This window comes from Ctenopharyngodon idella, chromosome 3 (assembly GCF_019924925.1).
Source record: "Ctenopharyngodon idella isolate HZGC_01 chromosome 3, HZGC01, whole genome shotgun sequence".
NCBI classification, from domain to species: Eukaryota; Metazoa; Chordata; class Actinopteri; order Cypriniformes; family Xenocyprididae; genus Ctenopharyngodon; species Ctenopharyngodon idella.
The window spans coordinates 20,927,833-20,948,600 of record NC_067222.1 but is presented as its reverse complement, the minus strand read 5'-3'; the positions used below and the strand labels follow the sequence as shown (position 1 = coordinate 20,948,600).

General features: G+C 35.9%; 1 protein-coding gene across 1 annotated transcript in view; it reads right to left on the bottom strand.

Moving 5' to 3' along the window:
* Positions 1-326: 326 nt before the first annotated feature.
* Positions 327-20,768, bottom strand: part of smurf2 (SMAD specific E3 ubiquitin protein ligase 2) — a 58,505-nt gene continuing 38,063 nt past the window's right edge. The window contains exons 6-20 of the mRNA XM_051885040.1: positions 20,665-20,749; positions 20,383-20,466; positions 17,768-17,970; positions 16,858-16,942; positions 15,537-15,695; positions 15,359-15,403; positions 10,418-10,616; positions 7,901-8,004; positions 6,221-6,335; positions 5,935-6,113; positions 4,781-4,918; positions 4,565-4,685; positions 4,283-4,484; positions 4,017-4,092; positions 327-2,700 (exon numbers count right to left, since the gene is read on the bottom strand). Of these exons, the coding sequence (XP_051741000.1) occupies positions 2,601-2,700; positions 4,017-4,092; positions 4,283-4,484; positions 4,565-4,685; positions 4,781-4,918; positions 5,935-6,113; positions 6,221-6,335; positions 7,901-8,004; positions 10,418-10,616; positions 15,359-15,403; positions 15,537-15,695; positions 16,858-16,942; positions 17,768-17,970; positions 20,383-20,466; positions 20,665-20,749 (1,895 nt within the window). The 3' untranslated portion in view covers positions 327-2,600. The remainder of the gene's footprint in view (positions 2,701-4,016; positions 4,093-4,282; positions 4,485-4,564; positions 4,686-4,780; positions 4,919-5,934; positions 6,114-6,220; positions 6,336-7,900; positions 8,005-10,417; positions 10,617-15,358; positions 15,404-15,536; positions 15,696-16,857; positions 16,943-17,767; positions 17,971-20,382; positions 20,467-20,664; positions 20,750-20,768) is intronic.

Genomic DNA, 20,768 nt, shown 5'->3' with positions numbered 1-20,768 from the left:
CTAATAGGGGCATCAGCCCCTTTGTTCCAAGATGAACAGCCCACTTTGGTGTCACAAAAAGATTGTGAAGCACTCTGATACTCTTTTGCCACACTACTAAACCTAAGACTTTAGTATTTGCAATCATTCTTATTGCAGTTAAAATAAGGTAAATAAACTATGCATCAAGGATGTAACCCCTTTTAACACAGAATCCCAATGGTCACCTAGAGATTCTGCTCTCTTTAACTCAATTACTTAAATGATTGTTTCAATTAAGGAATAATTAAAGAATTGTTTTTTGCATTATTTGGACACAGTCATACAGAACCAGGCGGCCACAGTGATCCCATCAGGAAGGCAAGTTTAATCAGATCTAATTACACACAAAAATAAAACACTCTTACAAAAAAATGATAGTATGTGTTACATTTAGCAAATTGCACCGGTCAGCTATGAAAGTTAAAAGTGTTGCTAGTAAATCATGCTATAAAGGAACGACCCTCTTAAAGTCAACAGGGCATCCAGTCCATATGGAGGCCTATTTAACTATACAATAATAATAATAATAATAATAATAATAAAAAGATTAAAAAAAAAGAGAAAACGAAGAGATCTTTGTGTGTGCACCAGATTTAAATGAAATATATAATCATTCAGTCCATAAAGAGTTTGGTAAATAGATTTTTTTGCCTATTATATACAGCCATTATATAGTGTGTGTGCAAAATGTTTTTTTTTCTTTCAAATCTAATTAAATTAAAAGATAAATGACAGTCAGTGACCCACATATATGAACAATATTGTATATCTATACAAAGCACCATCTCAGAATATTTAACTGATCCATCCAGAGGCTTTTTTATTATTTTTTTTCACCTTCTTTCACACTCAAATTTATAAAAAAAAAAAAAAAGTAACAAAAGATGTATAGCTCATTTTCAGCGTATGCAAACTCTTAACAACAGTCCATGGTCATAGAGGATTGCTATAGACAGGCAGCATCTCAGAAACATTCAACAATATATATATATTTATATATATATATATATATATAAAAAACTGCATTTGTTTATTTATGCAGTTTCTTTTAATAATCCTGAAGAAACAGGTTTTCAAGCTGTGCATTTCGGAGGCTTACAAAGAGCACATTAGACATGCTTTTGTTGTTTTCTGCTAGATTTACACCTAAAGCTGATGTATTCCTATAAAGATAGAATTGTTTCTTGTTCTTAGTACAGCGATCCTCCTTGCAGTTCGTCTGTAACGCTCACTGAAGGCCAGTGACATTTTTGCATGGTAAAAAGTTCAGTAAATTGGTACTACAATGGGTTAATAATAAATCACAAAAATAACAAGTGATATAGACACTCCTCTCCCTTGATTTCCATGAGGGGTAAACAATTGCATTTACTTCTTTTATGAAAACAAAAAAAACAAAAACAAAAACAAAACAGCCCAAAACAAATGAGAAGGTATGAAATGGAAGACATTTCACATCTCATTAACATGCTCATATATATTCACCATATTTAAATCTTTTAAAGGGTTCAGTTGACATCTGAGACAAATTAGAATTCCATTACCAAAAAAAGTTGACACCAATAATGCATATTAAAATGTTTTTCTTCACAATTTGTCGTATTCTTTAAAAAAAACGAACAAACAAAAAAGATGGAATTTGTCAGACATTCAAAGCAAGCCAATGCCAACCTCACTGAAGCCTTTTTCAATGGGCACATCCTTTTTTAAAACTTCATTTTTTGCTCTGGAAACATCGGCAACGGTTCCTACAACGATGCCAATATATTATATCTGTATAATTTTATTTTTTTCACCTTGTCCTCTCACACTGTATAAAAATAAAGCTAGACTACCTACCTACCTACCTAAGAATTCATGTATTCGTTCGTTCACTTTCATCAAGCTTATGAGTCGGACTGCGTATGACACCAGTCTCCGGGAATGAAGCACAGGTAGTCAAAATGGTGTCCGGTGTAGGGCAGCCCAAAAGAGGCCAGCGGAGCCCAGTTCCCTGATCGAAAGGAAAGTCATCTCGCGGCTTGCTAAAGTCCAAGCGAGCCGAAGATCAGCACCCTGTGCAACAAGAAAAGTTTCAAGTCCCAAATGACCAACTTTGCAGTATTTTTGTTGACATTGGCATCTTCCTCTCGTCTCGTCTTCGGTTAGGACAGTAGTGCTTCTACGTTAGCTTATGCCGGAACGCTTTTGTTCTGCGTGCCCCGCTAAAGTTCGGCCTCTCCTAAAGTCTAGTCTGTGAAAATGCTACATGAAATACTGTTAATATGTTGTCTTAATGCTAAAAATCAAAGTATGGAGTTATAAAAAAAAAAAAAAAAAAAAAAAAAGGAAGAGGAGGTTCCAAAATAGTGAGTAAAAGAGTTACTAGCAGCTGAAAAGATCCACTGTTTTCTTCTCTTCTTTTCAAATAATGCAGAAAGATCTGTATAGCAGCATCAGGCGTTGAGTGCTGCGGTATAATCCACCCTTCCTCAGCCCTTCCGTCTGAGCTTCCCCGTGAGGCCCACACGTCTGTCGGCTGACTGACAGGTCTGTCCCGCCTGGAGAAAGGTTCCTCTGCGAGCGCCAGCCGCAGACGATCATTCCACAGCGAAGCCGCAGGTCTCCTCGATGGCCGTCAGCAGTTTGTCGTAGAGTTTATCGTAGCTCTCGTATGGAGGAATGTCAATACGGTTGAAGCTGAGGCGAAGTTGAAAAGAAACAAATTGGTGAATTAGAGTGCAGAAAATGTTAGTAGTTTGTACTAATGACCGATTTATATACTGTTTAGTACTTGACATTTGAGATTATTGTATCAGGTGAATCCATTTAACACAAGTTTTAGCTCTTCCATGCATCGGCTTCAAAATTTACGGACAGCTATGTTCATTTCTGTTTTAAAATATTTTTTATATTTATACACTACCATTTCAAAAGTTTGTGGTCTGTAAGATTTTTTAATGTTTTTGAAAGAAGCCTCTTATTCTCACCAAGGCAACATTAATTTGATCAAAAATACAGTAAAAACAGTAATATTGTGAAATATAATTACAATTTAAAATAACAGTTTTCTATATTAATACATGAAGAGTTCAGATGCAAAAACCTCTGTCTGACGTGTTTTCTTTTAAATGAGCATTTTTTACCAGGCTCCTATGTTTAGGTTCAGTAATTTCACTTTAATGGCAATGAAAAGGTTATTAGTCAGTTATTGAAATGCCTTATTTTCAAAAATGTCACTTTAGTCAATTCATTGGTATTTAACAAATTTGACTGTCTTTTGCTGCAAAATCAGCTAAGTCCATGTGTGCTTTTTCGCAAAAACCTCTAAGTCCACCTCTGTGGACAACAAGACATAGTAAAACATCTGTTTCTGTCAGTTTTACAGCAGCACAAAGAACACTGTTGTGTTTACTTGCTTCTTGCGAAATCCTGTCATTGCCACTGTAACGATAGACAAAACATGATAAAAACTTGCAGCTCGGCAATCGAAAGCTGGCTCATACGCACACCGCCATTCATCTTGAAATCATATGATTCGATTTGCAACTTCCGATTGGTTCCTCTGTGGACTCAGTGGCTTTTGCTGACAAAGGGAAGTGGCGTTTAGTGGTTTTTGCCAACAAACCGGTGTTTCTGAATGGGCTGATGCTGGGAAATTAGCGGATTTGAAGCGAAAGTATTTGATGAACGTATACTATGTGCGGAAAGCATTCGCTCAATATCATTAACTCATTTTTGACAGAGGTGGTGTTTAGCAGCTTTTGCATCTGAACTCTTCACATTTAAAATGTAATTTATTCCTGTGATGTCACAGTGGTCACATCTTACTGACCACAAATGTTTGAATGGTAGTGTATAATACTTTAAATATTTCTACAATTTAATAAAAAGAAAATAAAAAAACATAAAATGATAATACAAATTTTGTATATGTGTCACTGCTCTCTAAATATTGCCATTGTCCTTTGAAAAACCAATATTGTTTGACCACTTGTTTATAGAAATGTGCTTACCAAGTGTGTGCTTTGGGCAGGTTGTTGGTGCTGGCGTCAATCTGGTGAATGGTGAAGAGACGTGGTCCAGCAGCACCTGATCATACAGCGTTTTAGTACAAACATATATGTATGATTTCAAGTAAGAAAGAAACTATCTATCTATCTATCTATCTATACATAATAAAATAGATTAGCCAATGTTATATGTATCAAATTGATGTAACTGTACACAAGTCTGAGCTTCTTTTCCAGATCCTGAATGAGAAACTGGTGACCTCAGGTACCTTGCAGGGCTTTGAATCCTTGCAGCGGGACTCTGGAGGAGCCGGTGACAAACTGCAGCAGTCTGGCTCTCCGCTCCTCATCGTACGACTCCACGGCCCGCCAGAACCACTTCACGATGTTACTGTCAGGCGTGCAGTGCTTCAGACGGGTGTTTGACTTCCAGTCGTTGATATCGATCTTCCCCAGTCCACACACAATAAGCTGAAAGCAAGAGAAACAGTTGAACCCTGCTCACTGTTATGGTTGGCAATGGCAATTACAAAGGACTGATGTTTTCATACCTCCAACTCTTTCTCATCAAACGCCTTGAGTAGGTGTTGTGGGATGACCTCATTAAACCCTTTCTGCAGGGCCAGGAACTGAGCTTCGATGCCCCTCAGGAACCGCCAGTTCACATACAGCCTGTGCAAAAACAGGCACGAGACATTACAACTCTGTAGAGACACATTAGAACGGGAGGAGGAAGGTGTTGAAAGACAGCTCAACCCCACGCTCACCTCACATACTCCTTCTTGGTGTCCTGGGTGACGGGGATGCTCTTGCCGTTGGGTTTCAGCTCATGCTGAATGATCTCTCCGTATGCATTGTGTTCTACGCAGAATGTGTGGTCCAACACCCCCGTGATGTCATTATCTCTAAATACACACAGAGAAGAAAAAAAGGTTAACTATTATTCTATTAATTATGTATGCATTATAGATGTTTTCCACAGTTACGCGCCTGGCCCGAAGTTAACTGTGTAGTCTGTGTTTGTTGAACGGGTCTGGTAGTAAATTTGTCACATTTAAGTTTGGCCAAGTAACGGTTCTTTTCTTCTACTGGTAACCCAAAATAATACTGGCTAGACATAGTTTTAACTGGCTAGCTAATGTAATTTACCTGGCATTTATTTTGCTTGTTATCAGAAATAATCTGACTCTGTTGTTATTGATTCTTTGTGGAAGTCTACCGGAAGTTAAGTTTGGGCCACAAAACGTTTATGTTGTTGCCGTTGAAACCATACATATACATATATATATATATATGGTTTCAACGGCAAAAACACAAACATTTTAATTAATTGGATAAATAAATTATGCAACATAAAAAAATTATATAATAAAATTGTCAGTTTATTATATATATATTTTTTTCATTTATTTATTTATTTTTTGCATAATTTATTTATCCAGTTAATTCATTTTAATATTAATTGAAAGATTACATGAAACTTCACATCTCAGGACTAAATTGAGTGATATAATGAAGACAAAATGTGATTAAAAGTGGTGATCAAAATGATCAGTTATATTTTATATACAATAAATACAGTTTTATTTACACATTAATATAAATAAAATTTTATAAAATGTTTGTTTTTTCTCAACTATCAATACATCTACACTTTATACTATTATATATATTATACTATATATATATATATATATATATAAAAAATTATACTATTATATAATAATGTTATAATATAATTATAACAATACATTATAATTATATTTTCTTAATATTATTATTACGAAGCATAGACATTTTTTTTTTTTTATCATGCATCATTCCAGGCCCTCTTTTGTTGAAAATACAGACAGAGTAATAATTATATTACAGTTAATTTTTGAGTGTATATTGTACGTATGGATGTATAAAGCACACTGACAGGATCCAAACAAGGCTGTTGTGGAGATCTGGATCCACTGACTCCATGTCATCCAGAGTGATGGGTTTCCCAAGCAACTGCTTGTAGAAAGGCAGAGTGAAGCCTCCGTCTATATAGTGGCCATGGAAAACAGCCATTCCCATAATCCTCCCCACAAAGTGGAAATAGGACAAATGCTCCTAAAAAAATACAAAAAATAAAATAAAATTAAAAAAACATAAAAGGTGAGGTTTTTGTAAAGTGCTTGCATTTAATGAATATCTGCTTCAGCTCCAGGTCCACTCACCGGATTAACGGCAGAGTCCGGGTTAATCTGTAGCGTGTAGATGTCGTCTCGTGAATACTGGAACAGTCCATAGTATGGATTTAACATCTCGTGCGACAGCAAGTATAACCACTCCCTATGACATAAACACACATATTGGCACAAACTACTAACAGACATGGCCCACTGTAACACTGTTATACTCAAACTCTACCACTAGATGGACACACCAGCTTTAAAAGTCAGCAGGAAACTGCATTCATAACCCATTTTACTGCCATACTGTGGTATACACTACCAGTCAAAGGTTTGAAAACATTACTATTTTTAATGTTTTTGAACGAAGTCTCTTATGCTCATTAAGGCTGCATTTACTTCATAATAAATACAGAAAAAACAATAATATTGTGAAATATTATTACAATTTAAAATAATGCTTTTCTATTTTAATATACTTTAAAATATAATTTATTTCTGTGATGCAAAGCTGAATTTTCAGCATCATTACTCCAGTCTTCAGTGTCACATGATCCTTCAGAAATCATTCTAATATGCTGATTTGATACTCAGTTATTATCAATGTTGAAAACAGTTGTGTTGCTTAATGTTTTTTTGGAACCTGTGATACTTTTTTCAGGATTCATTGATAAATAAAAGGTTAAAAAGAACAGCATTTATTCAAAATATAAATCTTTTCTAACAATATAAAAATTTACTATCACTTTTTATCAATTTAACACATCCGTGCTGAATAAAAGTATTAATTTCTTTAAAAAAAAAAAGAAAAAAAATTACTGACCCCAAACCTTTGAACGGTAGTGTATATTGTTACAAAAGATTTCTATTTTAAATAAATGCTGATATTTTTTTCACTTTTTATTCATCAAAGAATCCTGAAAAAGTAACACAGGTTATAAAATAATATTAAGCAGCACAACTGTTTCCAACATTGATAATAAATCAGCATATTACAATGATTGCTGAAGGATCATGTGACACTGAAGACTGGAGTAATGATGCTGAAAATTCAGCTTTGCATCACAGAAATAAATTATATTTTAAAGTATATTAAAATAGAAAACCATAATTTTAAATTGTAATAATATTTCACAATATTATTGTTTTTTCTGTATTTATTATGAAATAAATGCAGCCTTAATGAGCGTAAGAGACTTCGTTCAAAAACATTAAAAATAGTAATGTTTCCAAACTTTTGACTGGTAGTGTATGTATTAGTTGAACAGGGTGCCACTCAAAAATGTATGCTGGGAGAGTTGATTTTATCCATCTGGACTTGATTGGATTGTGGAAAGTGTAACAGGTTTAAATTTAAAAAAATAAATAAATAATGAGTCAATACATAATCAATCCTTCTTCCAAAATGTGTTTTTGTCTCACCCTGATTCACTCTGGTAAGTCTATTATAAGTGTTTATATTTCAGACATGGCTGGATGGTTTTTAAATGTTTTAATAGGGACATGGAGATGGTGTTTTTATGACTTAACAGGCGAGTAAAATATTTTATTGAATAGATAAATTGCCATATGTAGAGTTCATTGTGAAGGGTCATATACATCTGCACAGTCACACTAAAACAATGTTCTTCTGCAAAATGCTTTTTTTTTTAACCACTAGAGGGACAAAAGTTACATAGTGAATATTTAAGCTTGAATGTTTTTTGCTCAGTATCAAACTCATACCTAGCGACTCCACCATAGTCGAGACCTTCCTCTCCTCTGAACTTGACCATCAACCTCTTCCACAGGTCCTTCGGCCTCATCTTCATCACTTGCCGGTATGATTCCTGAGGAAATAGCAGAGACACAGAGATTAAATTTATGAATGGTTACAGAAAGGTCACAAATCTTTCACAACTGCATTATACATAAGAATATAACGTTGCACCGGTCATCTGTATGGTCATACATGGATTGATACGGAAAGTTCACACTAAGGGCTTAGAAAATACTAATTTCTTTTGCTTCACATAACTGTCATGGGTCATAAATAAAAAAATGTTTTTGAGTATATGCTGGTGTTATTTTAGTATCAGAGATAGTATTATAGATTTTATTCATAGTTTGATTTTTTTTAGGTTTTTAGTTAAAGTTTTTGTTGGGTATTGTTGTCATTTTTATTAGTTATTGTTGTTTTAATTGGTCTAAATAGTGTTATTCATTTTTATTTCAGTTTTAGTTTCATTAGTACATCAAATTAAACTAAATGAGAAATGATTCCTTGGCAATTAGCTGAAATAGAATAAGTTTAACACATTTTTTAACTATTTTATTTCAGTTAATGTTTATTTTATTTCAAGCAAAAACAGTTTAGTTAACTATAATAACTCTGGTATATGCCCAAGAACAGAAAACACAATACATAAAAAAAAAAAAAAAAAAAGAGTGCAGCATGTTGGAATGCAGCATGCAGAAATGCTTGTGCGTATCCAGCTCAACACCCTTAAACACCCCAAAGCAGATGACCAAACAGACCAAAAATCACTTCAAGCTGAGCGAGGGGGGGATAAATGTTTTTCCAACAGGCCTGAGATGAGGCTCAGAAGCGTGTGAAGTACATGTCACACGCATTAGCTGAACTCAGCAGGGTGTTTGCTAAATGCTAATGAAGTTTAACATCATGTCTGATGCATTATGGCTTTTTCCACACACAAATTGATTTGAGGGTAACATCCAGCAGAGCTCAAAGGCCTTTACGGTAAAGGTTAACCTGGCCTTCGGGCTTTGTAACTGCTATTAAAGGCTGGTTCAGTCTGACAGGTGTTACTGGTGCAACTAACACCCTCGAAACGACAACAGAGATCCCATCTGCCTGCTTGCTGACGACACATCTCAGAGCTGACAACTGAGTCAACGTGAACCTGGATTCTGCTGCTTTGTGATTGGTTGAGAGGTTGCGGGGTATGCAAAAAAAAAAAAAAAAAAAACCCAAAACAAAACAAACAAAAACACACATAGACACAAAAAACAATAAAAAAAAGCCCAAAGAAATGGAGAAATGTGTTTGTTTTATTTGCTTTGGCCACTCAACTTTCTATTGCATAGACATGCAGTAGAGAGAATAAAAATGATGGTGAAAAGAGGCAGAAACAGGACGGTGTAAAACATCATGAGGCTGATTTGAACTTGAGTATAAATAAGTATTAAACCATTTTATTTTCCAGTATTTTAGCCTTGTTTTACAGTAAAAAAAACCATCTAAATACTTGAGAAGCAAAATGACAAGATGAATTTAATGAAATTTATGGAGGTTTATGCTTTTTTCACATTTTTAATTTGCCAATGGGACAAAAAACAAACAAACAAAAAAAAACTTAATTTAATTTTTCATAGATTACTCTAAGAAAAATGCTTGATGTAATTTTTTCTTAGTGAGTAAATGTATTTTGTTTTAATAATATAGAGATATTTTTTTTACAAGAATAGCCAAAAATACTGATGTGCAAATTTTTAATAGCGTCTCTGATTTGAACCATTCGCTACAACAGCAGTACAGCTGGTGAGTTCGATTCATTTCTATGAATCAAACTGTTTCAGTGAACTGATTCAAAACTCTGATTCAATGATTCATTTGCATCGCCACCAAAATGTTCACAGAAGTCTCTACATGATATTGATCATATATTAAAATGTTTTAGTAATATGTTTGTAGGCAAATATTGCTATTTTTACTATGTTTGGTTAGATTGGTGCATATAAACAAATATTATTTAATATTCTTTCTAGTGTGAAAAATAGTTATTTTTAACTAGATTGTTCTAGTTCCAAAATTAAACATTTTGAATCTATGTAGCTACAATTGTTGATTGTTTAAGTGATCTGATTGTTCCTCTGATTAAAAAGCCCCCCTCATAAATACATAAATATCAACACTACCATCCTAAAATTTGGGGTCGGTAAGATTTTTAAATGTTTTTTAAAGAAGTCTCATGCTCACCAAGGCTTTTGATCAATGTAATGCATTCTTGCTGAAAAAAAGTATTGCTTTCTTTCAAAAAAAGAAGAAAATCTTACTGACCCCAAACCTTTGAATGGTAGTATATAGATACATCTTAAATATTGTCAAAAGGCAGAAATATAACCAAGTCCTAATTATAAGCTGTGTTTAATGTTTGCAAATATATTTCCTGCAGAATTTCCTGATTATTTGATGCTGTATCTTCCTTAATCCATTCATCAGTGTTGAGTTTAGAGTCTCACCTCAAAGATCTCCTCACGCGAGACCTCGATGCGGCAGTGTCCCGCCTGAGGCTGCTGCTGGGACAGCTCCTGTCTCAAGATCTTCAGTTTCTGCACCAGATCTCGCTTGTACTTCGGCACCGTGAGACATTCGGGGTCCTCTGGGAGATTTCCGGGAGACATGACAGACTGGGCCTGCTCCTTCAGCTGTCCGGGACGACTGCAGAGAAAGAGCGAGGGGAAAAGCGAAACGGGGAGAATAAATAGAGATGAAACATTCTGTCAGCACGCATGCATAAACACTGATGTCTGACCCCATCTTCACCCTTGATGCCAGAGCAGCGTCGCCCTTTTAGTGCCAACTCACAGGTATGTCGCGCCAGCGCCACACAAAACGAGCTTCTAAATACAGGAAATGAGGACACAAGTTCATTTCACATGCTCCAACATGGTTCTGAACTGATATAATGCTGAATACACAGTTGGCTCCAAGTATTTGGACACTTTTGAACACTTGATGACACTTAAAATGTTTAAATGTATTAGAATACCGAATGTCAATCGATGAGGCATCGGCAAACAAATGATGCTTGAGCATAACTGACTTCACAAACTTCAGTGCTTGTCGAATAAAAATGGAGTGAGAGGGCAGAGGTGTGTTCATATGTAGCACCCAAAAATACAAACGAAGTGAAGTGTGCAAACATTCATCCATAAACGACACATTCCTTAATATGAAAACACACGCTCACTTCACATATCACTCCATACACACTTCACAGACACTCTCAGACTCATTTATCCATGTGACACCATGATCTTTGCGCTCGTTCTCCGTCTGCACGTGACCCACATTCCTCAAATATTCCCTTCCTCCCATTCTTTTTCCTTGACACACAGAAACTCACTTCTCTTTGCCTACAGTTTTCCAGCTTCATCCTGCATTTACAGCACTTAAAGGGTTAGTTCACCCAAAAATGAAAATTCAGTCATTTATTACTCACCCTCATGTCGTTCCACACCTGTAAAACCTTCATTCATCTTCAGAACACAAATTAAGATATTTTTGATGAAATCCGAGAGATTTCTGAACCACACATAGGCAGTAACGTCATTGCACCTTTTGAGGTCCAGAAAGGTAGTAAAACTGTTAAAATAGTCGACATGACTGCAGTTGTTAATCCTTAATGTTATGAAGTGACGAGAATACTTTTTGTGCGCAAAAAGAAAAAAATAACGACTTTATTCAACTATTTCTTCTCTTTCCTGTCATTCTCCTATGCTGTTTACATTGTACAGACAGCGCAGTGCTTCCAGGTTCTACGTCAGAACGCCGACTCATTATTGGCCGACGCCGTACATGTGAGCAACACACGAAGCATGCATGTGATGTTGACGCAGGAGCCGGCCAATAATGAGTCGGCATTCTGACGTAGAACCCTGAAGCACTGCACTGTCTATGTCTGCAGTCACGTTGACTATTTTAACGATGTCTTTACTACCTTTCTGGGCCTTGAAAGCTGCAATGACGTTGATGCCTATGTGTGGTTCAGAAACCCTCGATTTCATCAAAAATATCTTAATTTGTGTTTCGAAGAGGATGAAATCCGAGAGGTTTCTGAACCACACATAGGTGGTTTGGAATGACATGAGGGTGAGTAATTAATGATAGAAATTTCATTTTTGGGTGAAATAACCCTTTAACCGATCTAAAATTAGGTGTCAATCTGAATCAATGTGTAAACAGCCTAGATCAGTTCTTACTGCTACTTTGTATAAACAGCCTGATGTTCATTATAATATACAAGCAAAAATAGCTGTTTCCATCACCCTGTTTTTATGTGCATTTTGAAGTATCACATCAGAAACAAGTGATGGAAATGCCCAATTTCGAGAAAAAAAAAAAAAAAAAAAAAAAAAAATCCCTTAATTCGCAAAAAAGTTTACATGCTCGCTGGAGGTGGTTTTTAACTTGTGCGACAGTGTGTTAATGTGAATAATGGGAGATGGAAACACATTTGCCGAATAAATTCTGACCTAGCGAACATTAAACAGACTAACCATCTGTTTCCGCTGATGGTGTTGTAACAGACATGTTATACATTTATGTTTGATTCTGTTATGATGCATTAATTCTGGATGTACTGGAACTTGTTGTATATGTGTGTGCGCAGTGCATATTCCCTTTGGTGCTTGCCGTAGAAAGACAAGAGTCATGTGCACTTTTGTACTGGAATGTTTTTCGGGGTTGTCCTCTCACATGTGTGTGATGCTTAGTAAAGTCGAGAAGAGTTCAGACGGCTCTCGTTTATTGTTTTCTTATTCATAAGTGTTTAGGCGAAGCTTTCACAAACGCTCGGTCACAGTGTTTTATTTACTGTGGGTTACAAGGTTACCATACCACCGTCATCCGCTCAAACAACTCGATGGAAACGCACCTTATTTGCATTCGTTTTTCTTTGTTTTTTTGCGAACTTTGAAAAGATTTGCTTCACCTTTGGATGGAAACCCAGCTACTGATTCATGGGTCAATGACAAATAATGAGAAGATGTAAAGGAGTTCTTAGAAATGTAATCTTTGTAATCATATTGATGCCATTTTCATCAAAATTTGTAGTGGCTATACAAAACAACAACAACAAAAAAACAAGTAATAAATATTTTCCATATATAAACTTCCATATATAAACTCTATTAATCGTTAATTTCAATGCTTTTTCTTTTCTTTTCTTTTCTTTTTTTTTTTTTAATTTTAAAGCATATGTTGGAAGGTAAATTTTAATTAAATTTCTTTCTTTTTTTTTTTTTTTCTTTTTTTTTACAATTATCTTTTTTAGCCATGAATATTATGTAGTTTTCTTAGGGTTACTCCATTTGACTGGGTGAAAAAGGCAAAATATCTAATATTTAAAAAAAACTTTCAGTTGGTGTATAAAGGTTTTTCAATTAAATATTAATATTTTTAAATATTTATAATAATAATAATAATAATAAAGATAAGAGATTGTGCCACATTACTTATATATGTATTTTTTTAATTTAATATTTTTTTTTACAAGAAATTCTGCCTTTTTTGTCATTATAATCTCTGATAATGATTACAATATTTGGTAATTTATTACCTTATAATCACTTTTTTAACTAAGGACAACAAAAAAAAAAAAAAAGTAAATTAATTTTATTTAAAAAACTTCATTAAATAAGATTAAAGCTACTATCTGTAAGAATTGAATATATTTTTGAATAACAAACACTTTTTTGACAATAATCCATTAGTGGCCCTTGAAATGCTGGATGTGGATCATGAGGGTGGATCCATCAAAAGACAACAGCAGCTCAAGCATGCACTCACGCACAGCCATGAGAATCACCCACCCGCCTGAAGCTCCCATCACGCACTTGATCGTGAGATCATAAAGCCATCAAGGCTGAGAGGAAAGCACACAGCAGAGAAGATTTTTGCCAGATGACAGCGAGGTGAGAATTTCTTCACTGATATAAGGCAGATGTTTCGACAGATATCCACATAATCTATCTGATGCCCTTTCCAAAAGTGAGACCACTGCAGCGCCAGGAACGTTTACACTGACTCGCTTTGACAGTTAGTTTGCTTTGAGGGATGACGTCTTAATGCAAATGATCTGTTTGGACTGATGTCTGGTATGCAAACATGGCGATACAATATTAAATCAAAATCTAGGTAATGATATGATAATATTGTGGTTTTGTTTAGTGCATAATTATTTAAAGCTGTGGTAAATTGCACACTTGTACTATTTGTTGCTCTATTATCTGCTTTACATTCATAGCTCGTTCAGAGTTTAGATTTTGGTAAAATAGAAATAATTAAGTGTGCGCTGACCTAAAGCTAAAGTACATTTAGCTCTGAATGGTGGACAACCTCGTTTCACAAAAACAGAAAATAATCACGTGGAAAACATCAACTAAAAACATTGTTTCTTGCTGTACTATATAGTATCAGTGGCCAACCAAAGATTTATTTGGATTATCAAATGACTAAGTATCTCTTGTACTACTGTCAAAAAGCGAAACAGACCTAATGATAGACCAATGTTTGTCATGATTAGCGGCATTGTATTGAAGACTATAAAACAGAAGTAAAATATGTAAAAGAAAAAAAACCCCTGTAATTTCTTCTTTTCTTCTTTTACAAAAATCAAGGATTTTTTAGTCATTTTTTAGTCCATCTGCTCTTGTAAAAAGGTCAAAATATCAAAATATATTAAAAAAATAATATTACTATATTAATAACCTAACCCTAACTAAATCAAATTTGCTTCACTACTTACATTTAAAAATAAATGTTAATAAAAGATTATGCTGAATTTTTATGAGCCATAATCATACCTCGCAACTTTGACTTTCTATTTCACTGTATCTTCATTTCTTGTTTTAAACATAAAATTTTAACTTGTTTTTTATCTTTATTTTTTAGTCTTTATTTCATACCATATATTTGCTTGGTTGATTAACAGGTTTAAGTTTTAAAGTGTGAATTTCTGTCTTCAAATATTTTCAGACATTTTGAATGCTGCAAAATGTTGGAAATGGCCATTGAAAAAACCATATTGATAAACGTCAATCCAAACATCCCAGTTGACAGGTGGATGCTTCACATTGCGGTTAAGATACTATGCAGGTGCAACGATTCATTTGCAAGATCCTACGTGAACTGATATTCCCCAACTTGTGTGATTCCATTCATGCATGCCGTACCCCACCGAATATTCTTGTTACTGCAAGAACAACACGAAGTGGGAAGACGGAATGTGGGACACGTCCTTTGATCTGTCAGGACAGGAAAAGGGAAACTCGATCTCTCCCCATTAACGCATTCCTCTGGCTCACGCGACACACACAAATACACATGCACGGTCACGTGCATGCAGATGAAAAATCGATAAACTGCTTCAACTGCAGAAATTCTTATTCATTTCTTACCTGCTCTGAGCCTCAACGGCACCACGGGAGCCATTCGGACTGGGACTGTTGGAGAAAACGTGAGACAACGGGGTGAGACTTCAACAATATGACTATGTCATGCACATTTCAGGGCTACTTCATGTCTTTAGTGGTTTCTAGGTTAAATGGTGTCTGGTTCTTTCCGACAAGGACTCACTTTAGGACAAGGTGCAGGTTAGCAGAGAGACGCGGGTCCGTGAATTGTGTGGTTCGGTTGTTGTGGTCCACAAAGTACACCCGTCCTGTTGCAGTGTTCCTTATCTCCCAGCCTGGAGGCAGCGGACCCAACTCCTCACAATTCACATTACTGAGATCCCTGCGGAGAGAAAGATGGAGAACCGTTTATCAGTTCTAGCACACAAAGAAGTAGTTTTGTCCCTGATGAGATAAGAAATTGTTATGATATATGCAGAGAACTGGTTCACAATTGGACATTACCGTATATATGCACGTAGTACAATATAATATTTGGAGTATATGTCTACTTTAGCTGGAGGATTCCCCAAAATGGAAATTTTAGGTTTCATGAGATTTTTTTATTAAAAATATTTTCATAATTTCAACTTGTCTAGGAAACTTTTTACCATTTATTTCTGTGACTTTTCAAATGCCTTTTATGTACAGATTTTTTAAAATTTATTTTACCCTTACCCCAGACCCAGAATTTTTTAAGGACAAGTATAAAGTATAAAAGTATAAAAAAACATTATTGAAAAAAATTGTACCATGATGATCTTGATTTGAAGGAAATTAAATTTGTTCGTGATGAAAAATCAATGCAAAAAAGTAATTAAAAAAATGCCTAGCCATCACTTAAACAGTGCTTAAACAGTTTAAATATATTGTAACATTGTCCTTAGACTGAAGTTTAAGTAAGAGTGAGAGGAAGACAAGAACATAGCAAGAAAACAGACAAAACAATGGTCGAAAAGAGAAAGTAAAAATGAACGAGACAAAACAAACTTCAGAGATGTTGATTACAGATTCCTGATAAACATCATCAAACTAACAGAGCAATAAATGTGCAGCGCAGCAAAAATGCTCAATGTTAACTCAGAAAAGACTAGAAAAATAAGCCATAGCAACATTTATTTTTTTCAATCATGTTCCGCTCTCAGATGAATGACAAGCAGCCTTGCCTACACAAATATAGGCTAAACGGTCCCCTCATAAAGCTCCAAGTTTCTCCAAGTTCATGTCTTCCCAGTTTCTGTCCTAACCAGTTGCAACCATCAAAAGCATTGAGTTTTGAGACATTTTTTGACAAATATCTCATTTGTCAAAAATCACACTCTACAACACAGCTGTATATTAAACCGTAATATTTTGAATGTTACAAAAAAATAACTTCATGTAATGCATTTGCTTAGAAGCGCAGGTTTCCAACCAAATTCAGTATAAAATATTAGTTAAACAAGATAAGTTAAATAATTTTAATAACATTAAAGATGTAAAATACACAAAGGTAAAGGGGGTACCTGGGCACTCTGGGGTCGTGCCATGTGCTGACGCCTGTCTGCGTGTGCAGGAAGTAAACCTGGCCCTGCTGCGTTGTCCGTTGCTCTGTTAACAAACACCAGGGGGCACCATCCGTCATTTATCATGTGAAAAAAAAAATGACAAGAGGGTTGAATACTAGCATTGTTTTTGTGTTTGCGTGTGTACAGTAGTGATACTTTCATTCTTTCACTTTCAGTTTGATTTACCGTATGCTTATCTGGTCCATGACTGTAAACGCTTCACAGAAAACAAATAAAAAAAAATGGCTAAATATAAACAAGCAGATTAATTTTTAATTCACGTTAACATGATATATCGCTCGCAAAACCACAAAGATCGCATTAACCTTCACTCAATCGCCTAGATGTAGGATAAATATAGGAAAATACTTGAAAGTTTATTAGTGATTTTGTGGATTTTTTATAAATATCGATTTATCACACAGCCTCATCTCAAAGTCTTTCAATGATGGTTTAAGTCCCTGTTCCACACATGTACTTGACCTGTATCCCATGTCCACAGACCCACATTTAGCTACTTGAGCAGAGGAAAGCACACAGAGCTCTATTTAACCTGTGTCTATAACCTCTGCCCTCTCAATCTCTCCACGGACTCACTCACACACACGCACACAGACATAGAGGGATTTCCAGGTCACCCGTCTGACCCTGCAGCTGGTGCTGACGGCACGTCGGAGATATTTCAGACAAGTTCCTTTTCTACAGCTCAAGAGACGTTTTAATTACTCCTGCTGCAGCACAAATTTCCATCGCAAGTGTGTGTGTAAAACTCACATTTTCAGAGTGTATGTTGCAGGGTGTATTTTTGACCTTTGCGAGCTGGCCAGTATTAATGGAAGAACTGATGTGTGCGTGTGTTTGAACGAACCGTATCCTTCAGGCAGGTCGGGCGGTGTATGTAGGTGAGTTCTGCTCATGTAGTTTCTGTGTCTCTGAGAGCGAACCCTCCGCTCCTGCACCCGTGGGTCATCCGCAGGTACGCCCGCTGCCCCGTTGGGCGTCATGATGGGCGTGTTCTCATCCACCAGGCAGCTGAGTGGCCGGCCGGGACTCGAGTACTCGGATGCAGGCCTGTGTGTGTGAAAGAAGAAACAAGCAAGAATGAGACAACATACTACATTAAAACGGTTTCTATTTTCCTACAGCTCGGCACTAGCAACTTTAAGGTCATGGGATCGATTCCCAGAATCCCAGGCAAAACATATACTTCGAATGCAAAGTCGCTTTAAATGACAGTGTGTGCTAAATGTGTAAAAGTAAAATGTAAATGTGGAATTCAGAAGATTGCAGAGCATTTTTGTGATTATTTATGCAAAACATCATAAATATTTTACTGAAGAAACATATTTTTGAAAACACTTTTCTCAGACTGAGTTGCTTCGGAAAGTGAAATAAAGTCTTAGCATCATTTCCTATGGCCCTTTCCAGCTGGTTTGGACTTTTCCAGCTAAAAAAAAAAAAAAAATGCTTAAAGTTGGTTTGCTGGTCTAAACTGGTTAAAAATGGCCTCTGAACCTGGCTAAGTTGGTGATTTAGTCGGGTGGCCAGCTTGTCTACCAGCATGACCAGCTGAAAAACATCCAAATTTCCCTTTAAAACCATCCAATCTAACTTACTGGTCGAAACTAAGACCAGCAAGCCATTTTAGGCTGGTTCATGTTGTTTTTTAGAAGGACCATGAAACACTTTGGTGGCTCTTCTGGGTAAGATCCATATCAAAACAGTACAAATGACACTATTTCCTTCTAGAGCTGCGTTACAGCCGGAAAAAAAAACAAAAAAAAACAAATTGTCGCATAATGGTTGCATAATTGTCCTGTTTTCACTGTAAAGCTGCTTTGAAACAATCTGTATTGTAAAAAGCGCTATATAAATAAAGGTGACTTGACATGACTTCACAAATAGGATTCAGTTTTGGAAACTGGGAGCACGTAATAGTGTGACCCTTTGGTATGAGGTTCAAATCTCTATGGTACAAAACGTACAGTTGCTTTGGACACTAAATGAATAATGTAACGGTGTCAGCGCCATGCAGTCTCTGTAGACAAACACTGGCAGGCAGAACGGTGTACTGCGATGAGCTGAGGGACTTGATTAAGTCGCAGACCTGCAACCTCTCCAAACAAGGGAGTGAAATTTCTGTCCTTCTCCAGCTGCCCAGGTCGACCGTAAGTGCTGTTATTGTAAAGTGGGAACATCTAAGAGCAACAGCAGCTCAGCCGTGAAGCGACTGGCAACACGAGCTCACCGAATGAGGACAAAGTGCTGAATCATGTAGTGCATAAACACAGCTTCTACTTGGTTTCAATATTCCCTCTGTTCCACTCGGTTTCAACACTTCAGAGGTTCAAAACTGCCTTTGGAAGCAACGTCAGTGCAAAAATGATGTTTCAAGAGCTTCCGTGGCTGTGAATTGTAATGCGTGCTGCACGCTAGGACTAATCAGCCAATGTCGACACATAACCTCAGAAACGTGCTTGTGGCTGAATTGAACCAAATCCCTATAGGCATACAGTAACGTCTTGAGGAAAGACTAGAAAAACAGAGGCTGTAGAGTAGAAACAAAAAAATACATGGGTGTTTTTTCAACTATGGGTACTTATGGCCCTGTTTTTGGTATAAACCTTCTATTATTTGAGGCATGTTCATTGTTGTTGGAAACATACCCTGGCCTTGCTGGCCTGGGCTGCGCTTCCCAACAGAATCGTAAGCCTAAGTAGATTGTATAGACCAAAACAGTTGGAAAACGTGGACCAGACCAGCATTTTTCTAGATCTTCATCTTGGAATGTTGCCTGGAATGTTTCTTGGTCTTTATGGTTGAGTGTTTCCTTAAAAATTCATGAAGTAGGGATGCTTCCTGACATGGCTTTATATCTTTCAGCTGTACTCTGGATAAATTTGGGTCAGTGTCTGAGATGGCAAAGGAGACAGATGTGGCCGACACACATTTTCCTTTTGTGTGGCTGCGGCACACGAGTACACACAAAATGACCACCTCAAACCCAGTGACCTAGACACTAATTTGGGTAAGCCAAAATGCCTTGATCCTACAAGTCTTTAGTTCAGTCTGCAAACCATTCACATCTCTAAAAAACTAGAAAAAAAAAGTTAAAACAAATAAATATAATAAAAATAAAAAATACATTAAAATAAATAAAATAAACAAATAAAACTTTATAAAATAAAAAATAGATAAATTAAAATGAAGTAAAAATAAAGATAAAATAAAAAAGTTAATAAAATAAAATAAAAATAAGTAAAAATAATAAAAATAAAAAATAAGTTACAATACAAAATAAAATAAAAACAAAAGTAAATAAAATAAAAACAAAATAAGTACAATTAAAATAAATAAAAACACATCCAAATAAAGTAAAAAAATAAAATAAAATAAAAAATAAATTACATAAAAAAAATAAAATAAAAAATAAAAACAAAATAAAAGTAAACTGGGACTACAACAAAGTAAACCAGACCCCACCTGGTAGGTCTCTCCCATTGGGTGCTGCGTGTGATATGATTGAGATACTGGATCCGGCCAGATGCAGTTCTCCTCTCCTCCCAGCTGCAGACAGAACACAAAGAGACATTCATACAGATGAACAAACAGACAGACAGACAGACAGACAGACACGCACATGGCGCAGGAACAAACGCAGGGGTTGGATAAAAACATTGGCTGTTCGGTATCCTCTGAAGATAAAACATTGTTTTACATTTAAGCGCTCATTTGGGAGTTTTTTTTAAGAGTTATTTCACGTACCCATCAGGCAGGTCATTGTCGAACAGACGACTGCAGTCGACGACTGGCCCTCCTGTGCCTATCCTGTCCCTGGACTGAAGACTAACTGTTGACACAAACACACA